Source organism: Gossypium hirsutum, chromosome D07 (assembly GCF_007990345.1).
Source record: "Gossypium hirsutum isolate 1008001.06 chromosome D07, Gossypium_hirsutum_v2.1, whole genome shotgun sequence".
Lineage (NCBI taxonomy): Eukaryota > Viridiplantae > Streptophyta > Magnoliopsida > Malvales > Malvaceae > Gossypium > Gossypium hirsutum.
The window spans coordinates 53,261,706-53,272,736 of NC_053443.1; the positions used below are offsets into that span (position 1 = coordinate 53,261,706).

The 11,031-nt window shown below is 33.9% G+C and overlaps 1 protein-coding gene across 1 annotated transcript; it reads right to left on the minus strand.

The window, feature by feature from the left end:
- Positions 1 to 1,574: 1,574 nt before the first annotated feature.
- LOC107952714 (uncharacterized) lies at positions 1,575 to 10,655 on the minus strand. The gene is made up of 22 exons (XM_041097835.1): positions 10,440 to 10,655; positions 9,858 to 10,355; positions 9,306 to 9,538; positions 9,085 to 9,174; positions 8,828 to 8,962; positions 8,621 to 8,739; positions 8,204 to 8,368; positions 7,795 to 7,900; positions 7,486 to 7,591; positions 7,288 to 7,398; positions 6,754 to 6,917; positions 6,539 to 6,656; positions 4,402 to 4,626; positions 3,931 to 4,121; positions 3,659 to 3,826; positions 3,385 to 3,490; positions 3,144 to 3,281; positions 2,831 to 2,989; positions 2,537 to 2,743; positions 2,257 to 2,451; positions 2,108 to 2,179; positions 1,575 to 1,941 (listed from the first exon to the last, which is right to left on the minus strand). Exons 1-22 carry the CDS (start codon positions 10,485 to 10,487, stop codon positions 1,783 to 1,785), a joined length of 3,513 nt encoding a protein of 1,170 aa, XP_040953769.1. The 5' UTR covers positions 10,488 to 10,655; the 3' UTR covers positions 1,575 to 1,782.
- Positions 10,656 to 11,031: the final 376 nt, after the last annotated feature.

Here is an 11,031-nt window from a genome sequence, read left to right on the forward strand (position 1 = left end):
TTTAATTTTTGTTTTGTTTCATTTTAGTCCTTCGTGAAACGGTGCATTTAGGGGATTTGAGATTATTTCCCTTTTTGTCCCTGGTTATTTTCGCTCATTTTATTTTGATTCTTACTTCTGTTTTATTATTTTATTATTATTTACAATCTATACCCCTTAATTTCATTCCGATTTCAATTCAATCCTTAGTTTATTTAACTTCGAATTTTTTTATTTTAATTTTTAAAAAACTATGTCATTTATTATTTTACTATTTATTTATTTATTTTCAACTTTTAATCAAACTTTTTATTAGTATTCACTTTTTTATTTATTCATTTACTTATTATTTCCTTTGTTTTTTTTATATTTACAATTGGCCTTGTTTTTGTATTTTCTTTTTATTGTGCATTTCTTTTTAGTTTGCCTTTATTATTATTATTATTATTATTCCATTATTCATTTATATATTCATTTATTACTTTTTATGTATTTTCAAAAAATTAGATTATTTATTATTATTGTTATTACTATTGTTATTATTATCATTTTCATTATTATTATTATTTACGCATATTAGTATTATAATTTATTACTATGACACTTAAATTTTATTATGCATATTATTATACTATTATTATTACAAATTGATGTTGCACTATTATTATTATTCTTCATTATATTATAAAATATTAATCATGTCATAATCATTATCGTTATTATTATAAATAATTTGTGTTGCATTATTACTATTATATCAACGTGATCTCAGCTACCTACTTATTATCATTTTTACCATGATCATTTCGATATCTTTTCTCTTTATTCGCGTGACTGTTTTATTTTTATGTTAGTTCCTACCATATTTTCCCTTAAGTTTAGATACATTTATTTGTTTCCTCACTATGGCTCAATCGCGTATCATATTAAATAGTAAATCCGTTTTTTACACTACTTATAAGAAATAATTAAGATGCAATGTTCTGTATTTGGAGATTCGAGAAGTAGTGCCCTAACTTATGAGGTTCAACTTTTTTCTTGACCTTAGATAATCGAACATCCCTTTTAAAATTAAAATGCACGAGATTTAATTAAATAATAAAATAAAAAGTAAGCTTATTTTCAAGAATTCGGTATGTCATGTCCTAACTCACGGGGTGTGACCTTTTGTTGCCTCGAGATAAGAGGACCTTCATATGTTTTGATTAAAAATAGTATTATGCAAAGTGAGATCGTGTTTTAAACTCTTTTCAAATTTTCAATTCTCGACACTAAGCAAGTAATTAACTAGGTACCAATTTTGGGCGTCACGAGGGTGCTAATCCTTCCTCGTGCGTAACCAACTCCCGAAACCATTTTCTGGATTTTGTAGACCGAAAAACATTGTTTTAGCAAATTAAATCTCTTATTAAAACGATCAAATTTTGAGGTAACCCAATCACACCTCCTAAAAGTAATTGGTGACGACTCCATTTTCGTTTTTTTAAAATATAAAGTCGATTTCAAAAAAGATTTCGAAATATATAATTATAACACATGAAAATTATATGAAGGCAATAGTTACAATATATACCTTGCATATGAAACAGAGAAGATAAGCTGAGAAACTGTTTTTATTTCAATGTAATTTCAATCAGAAAAAGAATACAAGATGTTTTGAATATGAAAAACATAAGAATGATTTAATGGCGTTTTTGGGCAGCATCTGGGTATATATATTTTGACATATACAAAAAGAATATATGAGTTGGAAACTGTCTTTGTGCTGTACGTATATTAACAATATGCAAAACAGTATTAGTATTAAACGTAGAAGTAGGTAGATGAATCCGTTGCATTAGCCGGTTCTCTGCAGAGGATAGACCGAGCTTCAATTACCGATCGAGGCGGCTCTACATCTTTTTCTTGGAGCTGATTTCCTTGCAACCGCTGCATTTGGGATGCAAAGGTGTCATCCAGTATCTACAAAACATAAAAAAACCGTTGTATAACCACTGCAAATCCGGACTCCTTCATTTTGTATTCATACATGTCTGTATCCGACACTTACCCAAACCCATGTAACATAATTGGCAGTACAAAAAGACTTTCAATAACATGAACATGTGTATATAAGCAGATGACTTACCCCCAAAGCATAGTATGATCCATTATACCACACTCGGTTTTCCTTCCTTCCTTCAAGAAATTTCAGTACGATCTGGTGAAAATAGTAAATTGAAACATGTGAGAAAACAAGATAGAGTTAAAAAGATCTAAAAGGTTTCTCTCATTCACCTGTCCCATCCTATCCCAAAATCCGCGGCAGGTTGCTACAAATATCCTACTTGTGAAGACCTCATTTATGTTAGATATAGAGTCAATCAGTTGTGAACTCAGCATCTGCATTCTCTCACGGATTTCTGCCTCTCCATCTTCTTCCTTTATTTCCTCAAGTATCCTTTTCAGTCTCGTATTTCTATTTGCTTGTGTCTGAAACAGCCATTTGATTTGAGTGTTTTCCATTTTCAAGTAGCAAAAGAAAGAATACAAGAAATCATATTAAAATAGGACTTACATTGTTAACAAGCTTCTCTACTGTTGCCTGCAAGTAATTTTTGTACTTTGTTCTCAACATGACACTGATCCCATTCATCTGCTCCCCAAACAGTGACTTCTTGTCTCCTGTGATGGGCAGACAAGCTGCCCAAGACTTTAACACATCCTCCACTCTACAGTGCAAGGCATCAAGAATTCTCTTCACAGTGTTGAGGAAAATTCCTAACTGCAACCATTAGTAACAGGGTAAGAGCTATATTCAATGCTGACACAATCGGCTGGAGTTTAATTATATTGGTTATGTTGCACTTACTTGGCTGGGAACCGAATATAGAGCTGTCGACTGCCTTCTTGTCAGCTTCTGGACATGCATATTAAGTCTTTTCGGAATACTATCTTTCAAAGGAGTCAAGATGTCATTATATTGTTTCTCTAGTGCTTTAATAATGGCTCTTTCCACATTGGCAACAGCCTTCATGTAAAACCAAAATTATGCAAAGTCAGTAGATGACAAAATGGTTAACCATAGATGTTCAAAGACCAGAGAGAGAGAGTACTGCGGTCATCTAGCACATGCACACACATGTTCAAAGACATAAACCGCAAGAGAAAGAGAGTGTAATTACATTTTCCAAGACCAGCGAGTACTGAGGCCATCGATTGATAACCACTTCATATCCAATAAGGGAATCTTTGATCTTCTCATACATTTCTTCAGCAAAGGGTGAGGTTGAATGATTTGTTGTTACTCCTGACCAGGGCACCTGCAACAAGCACATGATTATGTCCCAAAGTCAATATTCAACAGTTCCAGGTAAGTTGTTTCAGATTCTTGATAATGTTTATGAAAAAGAACCCAAGTTATACCTTTTCAGCCTTACAGAGATCGAGTAACTTAAGCTGCATATCCTCAACCCAAACCATTATATAATTGTGGAACAAACTCCTTGAGTCTACTCCACCCTGCACAGGGCTGAAACAGGCAAGACAATTTGTAAGACAAAGAGCTTCAACTCTACATACAAGGCCATAACCCAAATTTAGATACTCATACAGGATTCTAGTGCTCATTTTTGGCAAATTTGAAGTATTTTATTCCAGCTTATACAAAGAGATTTCAAATAAGATTTCTTTCAAAAACCTGATGTTCCATGACTCAAGATCCCTCTCGAAATCCGCAATTGCAATCAAAAGTTCATTAACATGTGATGCAGGACAAGATGGAGGCCATGCAGCAAGGAAACTGGTAAGCCTCTTACACAACTCAGTGCTATATACTTCAGCTGTGATGTTTGACAGGTCAATCGAACTGGAGCAGAGGCATTTGTGTCAGAAGACATGAAACAATCAGTTAATCAATACATGGTTATGATGATATTTCTACAACTCAGTGCTATATAGATATGTCATTACCTGGGAAGTATGTGCTGATTGTGGATCTTGATGTCTGCCTGAATTTCTTTGCTAATATTTGTACACAGATTCTTCATTTTCAAATAAGCTGTTGAGATGGTAATGGAGTCCAAGAGAAAACCTTCAGAGTTGTTTGAAACAAACTCATCAGTTTCAATCATGTGTTTCCGACACCTTTTTCTGGCTGCAGTCTGTGAAAAGTTATCATAACTGGCATTATATGTTTGCTTAGCGTATAGAAACAAAAGGCAAAAACAAACAAGACAAAGCGTGCTTACAGGATCGGACAGTTAAAAGGGATGACCCACTAATAGATGCATGGGAAAATTTCCTCTCTATTGAACACATATAGTAATATATTCATGCATTTGCTGAATTATATAAGTTATCAGTACCAAAGGGCTACTTTTAAAAATTAATGCTCAGCTGGCTGAGAGATTTGTTTAGTCATTACTGAAGAACTGGAATTACCTGCAAATAGTTTCTCAACGTGGTCTGAGCATCAGGAGATAGTATATCATGAAGCAGAGTGTATACTTGAACAGCAGGAGCTAGAGCTGGTGCTGCAGTCTCCTGGGTTGGTCCAAACAAGTCAGCTAGCCCTGTGGGAGATTTCTCATCCAACGATTTGTAGTTTTCAAAAGCATTTGCCAAGAGACTCTCAATTTGTGTTTCACAACCCAGCAGTATGCCTTTCTGCAAGAGAGCATGCAGACAAGTTTTCTCAGTGAAGCATTTACATCATGTAGAAAATGTTGAAATAGCATAATCCCACATCTAAAAAATACAAAGTTGTAGAGATTTTGTACTACTATAAATAGGGTTATTCCCCTCTTCAGATAAGATAGTTTGTGACCCCTCGAATTTTTCTTGGGAGTTAAACCTAGTGTGATTTTCTAGTACAATATCATTTTTGTGGAATCTTAAAGAAAATTTAGTGTATAAACTTGAAAATTTGTTGTATAATCTAAAGTAATCTCCGATGTAGTCGTACAAGCGATTTGAGATAAAAGATTTAGGAGAAGCAAAGAAGATTATTGACATGGAGATAACTCGTGATAGAAACTTGAAGAGACTTTATTTGACTCAGAAATAGTATTTGAGAAAATTGTTAAAGCATTTTGGTATGAATGAAAAGTTAAAACCTGTTAGCAATTCCCTTACTCTTCAAGCTTAATGCCTCTGTCGTAAAAGAATTATGCAAAACGAGAAAACATGTCAAAGATATCATACGAGGTATATGCATGATTCAAGAAATGAGCATTGATAAGCTGTGAAATGGATTTTGCGATATATCCAAAATAAAATGGATATTAGATTATTTTTTGGCAAGAAGATAATTAGGGTGTGGTTGAATATTGTGATTCAGACTATACTAGTGATCTAGACAAACGACAATGAAATACTAGTTAGTTGGAAGTCTACTTTGTAGTCAATAGTTGTTTTATCTACTACAGAAGCGGAGTATATGACAATCAAAGGGACTGTAAAAGAGGTAATTTGGCTTTAAGGTTGCTTGGAGAATTGGAAATTAAGCAGAAATATGTCAAAATGCATTGAGATAGATAGAGTGTTGTTCAGTTAGCAAATAATCAAATTTATCATGTAAAAACGAAGCACATCATAACATTTTTCATGAGAGATTCTGAAAGAATGTGGGGTAAAAATCTAGAAAATTTCAACCACTGAGAATCTTGCCAATATGATTAATAAGGTTGTGATTGTGGTCAAGTTTCAACTATGTTTGAACTTGATCAATGTTAAAACTTGAAGGTTAAAATTTGAAGACACTATCAAATGTTGTTTTGCAAGGAGATTGAAAATTTAGAATTTTGTTAAAGTAAAGATTTGTTGAAATAGCATAATCCTACATCTAAAAACTACAAAATTTTGGAGATTATGTACTACTATAAATAGGGATTGTTTCTCCATCTCTAATTATCCCCAAACTTGTCATATTTTTCATAAGGCAACTTTTTCCCTTTCTTATTTGTAATATTTTGTTTATATCTTTTGCAGTAAAATATATTTGGTAGTGTCTAAAGACGTAAGCGTAATTTTCAAATTTTCCTACTATATATAAATAGGGATGGTTTCTCCACCTTTGAATCATCCCCAAACTTAATTTTCAAATTTTCGTTAAATTTTATGTGTTTTTTATCACTTTTTATTTATCTTTCAATACTTTATAGGATATAATTGTAGGCTTAATTTGCCGAATCTTATTAAATTTCTGGTGAGGTTGAGTTTTAGGTGGGACTGTTTGTGAAACCTAGTGTGATTTTCTAGTATAACCTTGTGTAATTTTCTAATAAATAATTTACTCTCTTTTACCTTATTGGCACAACAGAAAATTGTGATGCATATAAATATGGAACACATTTCATTTTCAGAAAGAATGGAAGCAACACAACCTAATGTACCTCACTTCCAAAATTAGTGATTCTGTTCATTTGTCAGTCAAAGCTTTTGAAACTTCAAAATAACTTAGCATTAGAAACACAATTGGTACTTTAAAGGCAACTCTCTCACCATTTTAAAAGGCAATATGAAAAAAAATTCATTAGATCAAATGAAATTGACAAAAACTGTAACCAGAGATGCCTACCTCCTGTCTTGTCAAGCTTTTTTCATTCCTGGCCTTTAAAATGGGTACAAGCAACTCATTTACAAGCTCTAAGCAGTCTTTTGTTGGTGTGGCTACATTCATGACATGTAATAGATATCTACAAGAAACCAAAAGAGTTAAAGCATTACAAGGAGAGAGCAAGGAGTATGATAGAAATCACAATATTTCTGAACAAGAATAAGTAGATCACATACCTCAATTTTGTATATGAATCAGAAACTCCGTAGTAGTCAGCAAACTCAGTCAATAACCACTGCCATGGTCCCTGTAACCTCAAGTTTCTGGAATGAAAACATTGTGCACGCATTGAAGCCTCAAGGAGTAGATCGTACGCTAGAGTCTCCACAACAGGCCCACTCTAAAAAGATGGAAAACACAGTAGGTAAAATATACTCATGCATGCTCACTTGTATGCTTTCAGACACTGACATACTTAAACAATTTAGTCCAGCTCCGCACAACTATCCATGCACGTGAAATAAAATTCTTGTTGTAGATAATGGAACTAATTAGCTAACTGCTAATGAAATGAGCATCAAATTTAAAAAAAAAAAAAAAAGCAAAAAGAAATTTGTATGTCATTCAGAAGAACGCAATTCTGGTTTAGGAAAGGACAAATGGAACTTGATTCGAGAAAATAAGGACTATTTTCAAGAGAACTCCATGCAGCATATCTAGTTCTTATAATTAAGTCAATTGAATTGTCCTAGATGTGGAAAATATAATACCTTTATCTGACTCGTCTCATCACTAGTAATTGTACTTCCAATTGATAGCTGGATCTTCCCGACACATTCTTCATCTTCATGGTATATGGGCCACCATCTGATTCTCTCATTCTGCAGAAACAGTCGAGCACATCAGATTATGAAGGATGGTTTTCATCCTTCAAAAACATGATTGTTAAAATAGAAAATGATACATACAGGATTATCACTCAAAGATGAAACTGGTATTGTTGCTCTTCCCTGGACTAATTTCTTCTTGTCTTGGACTTCCACCAAAAGAGCATCACCTTCAGTCTCTGGGAAACTAAAAGCACATGCAAGTATAAGATTTTTCTACTTTTCAAAGCATAACTCTCATCTTAGATAAGGTCTCTCATTTACACAGCCAAGCTATGTTAACTTAGACAGAGTGACACAGAATATTAAGATCAATTATGACATGGCATACACAGACTTCCTGTCGGCCAAAGTACAAGCCTAAGTCTAAGATAAAAGATAGCAACTCACAAGACATGGTAATCACCACCCCCCGGGTGCAAGCAGATGGCTGAACTTGGTTCAACTTTGGTATCTTCTGTAGCACTCTTCAGCTGGAATAAGCAAGATAATGGCTCTGTAAATATGAAAAATAACATATTAGTTAAGAACATTATGATATGGAAGTTCCAACAATATGTGTAGTCCCTATCTTTGTTAAGAGAAGGAGACATGCTGAAACATTTTGTTAGGAGGTAGGTAGATTTCAATTGGTTGTAAAACAATTTAGCTATGACAAGTGTTTAACCAGCTTAAGCATAACTTCCAAAAAAAAGGAAGCTACAGTCTGATTTACACTTCTAGATGTCAGTTTCATCTTAAGCTCAAAGTTATAAAATAACTAAAATACATTAAATATTATATCATAACAAACACAAACCTTCAGACGCCACTGGAAATGAGCCTATTTTAAGAGAATTCATGCCGGTTTTCACAAGTGATGAGACATGCCGCACATACTCTGCTCCCACTTGCATGTACATTGCACTTCGCTGAGAGTACATACTCCTGAGTTTCCTCCTCGGAATAATGCGAAGTTTCTTCACTGCAATTATCTAACATGAACAACTTAGATTTTAAACTAAAAGAAATCATCCTATGAAAGAGCTTTGATCTATCTTTCACCCTCAAATTAAAGAGATTAAAAAGATATGGGAGTCATTTTCAAAACTAATATAAAGCTATAAGTAACAAAATAATAAAAATTCTATTATAACAAGCAATAATTTCGTAGCCCCTCCCGTCCTTCCAAATATTAAATTTCTATATACAATTCCCATAACAACATTGATCTTACCTTCCACTCTTATTTTTCCAACAATCTTCTTTGCCTTCAATGAAACTTGTTCTACACTTTTAGTAGTGCTCACTTCTACTGGTTGTACACCTCGTGGTTGCAACAAAAATTTGTGTAGCCTATATGTTTAAAACACATTGAGACTTGAGAGATCATTGAAAGGCTAATGGGAACAAATTTATGTTCCAAAGAAGAGAAGGAACCTACCCAAAGGCACTTCGCAGTAGAAGGCACTCATCACGCAGAAATTCAGGAGCCTCAGGACAGCCTCTTGCCCATGCGTATAGACATAACCGGATGCATGCATCATAAGCAATTAAAGTCTGCCATGCATATTGACCACTGGAACAATAGAATTGCAAAACAAGGAATGTGAGATAAGTAGTTTTCAACACAAAAATTTCAATAAACATCAACTTAGTTTACAACACAATTTTTTCAATAAAACTCTATGGAGATTGCACCTGGCGTTATAGTGATGCAAGTCATCAGACATGTTATTTTGCCAATAAGGCATCTTTTCTTCTTTGTTTGTATTTGCAGTCTCATTTACTCTGCGTAAGACAATGTTAAGAAATATTAGAAATAGTACTATAATCCAAACTAAACTAGAAAAGAAAAAAAGGCCAAAGACATGAGAGGCTTCCATGTGAATTGTGCCTTATGAAACTGAAAACTACATCACCTTTCTTCAGCAAGTTCAGGGCAACTCAACGACTCAGATTTCAAAACTGGTAATCCTTCTGCACTGACATCAAAACAATCTGCTTGTACTGGCTTGTAGGTTCCATCCTGAATTTGCTCAATTTCTTCTTCATCACTCCCTTCTCTTCCAATATCCAATATAGGAGGTGCACTTGGTGTCCCCAAATCTTCAACATCTTTAAATGTATTGTTAACATAACCTCGAATAGTTCCCTACAATCACCATAAAGAAAGAGCAAAACAACCATGACAAAAGACAAGTTTTAGCCATTCCACTAAGTGACTAGATAATCTTCTATTCATGGCAAAGCCTGATTAAAATAAAATCTGATATGAAGTAAAAGCAGCAAAACCATATTTGATAGTTTCAATATTAACACCAATATAGACATACATGACTGTTGCAGAGAGGAATTAAATCATAATTTCAGATTCAAATGCATTGCTTTTACAATTTGGGAAAGTAAAACATAAGGTAACAAGCGCGCGCGCACACACACGAAAAAAAAAAAGATGCCAGAAGACTCCTTACATGTGCATTATGTATTTGAACTCGTTCCCGGAGTCCAAAACTAACCCCTCCAGTGGCAGCTGAAGTAAGATCTTTCTTAGCAAAATCCTTAATACCCAGATCACCATCACTAAATCTTCTATTAGTGTCAGGCAACTCAACCTTCAAATCCTGCTTTGAAAACCCTCTAGTCAACTTTGAGCTACACTTTGTTCTTTCAAACATCTCCTCCTCATCAGAAAAAATCCCATTCCCAGCATCTCCACCGGAAATATCATCAGAAACCGAAGCTACGCTTTCGTCTTCGTTGCTGTCATCGTCATCTTCATGGAGAGCAGGAGCTATAACACTATGAGGTCCAAGCAAGCCAGAGCGGAATTTGAGAGGAGGAGGCAAGACATGGGGAGATAAAAGAGTGGCAGTGTTGTAAATAAGAGGTGATTTGGGGAATGAGTCGTGAGGTGCTAGCTTTTCAGTCAATGGCGATCTAATTCTGGGTTCTTGATCTGTTTCTTTTCCCTGCAAAAGAAAAATCAAAATTTAATTGAAAATCAAAGGAAACCAAAGTGAAACAAAGAAAGGGAAAAAAAAACAAAAGAAAACCTGGTTGATCCAGTTTATTGCAGATTCGTCTAACCCTTCAGTGAACATAATGTGAGAATTTTTTTAGAAAGAATAGCAGAAAGTGAAAGAGAAAGAGGGAGCTTTGAGCTATAAGAATCAGAGGAGCTGAAAGTAAGGAAAGAGAAGAGATGAAAATGGAAGGAGCGTGTTTGTCTTTTGATTTTTTGGATCTTCAAATATGGTAACGGCTAGTTTGAACTTTTTTCTATTTTTTATTTTTTCGCTTTGCTTTATAAAAGGATCCTTTTCATTTATTCTTTCTCCTTTTACTTGTAATAAAGGGGATATTATAATTTGTTAAACATTTTTTTTAATGGATAATTTTTTTAATCGGTTGTTGTCAATGCAGAATGACGTGTATGATTAAGATATCACAATATTAGTGTAAATAAATTTTAAAATCCTAACCAATAATCTAATTTAGTTTTAGAAGGCCCACAAAACATTTAAAAAAGAATTTTATACTTGAGAAAGCACACCTTATGCCAGCTAGCTTTTTAAATTCTCATATGGCTATTGTCTTTTAATTTTTACTTGTGGTCAGAAGGTATTATGCCTCTTCATGCTCATT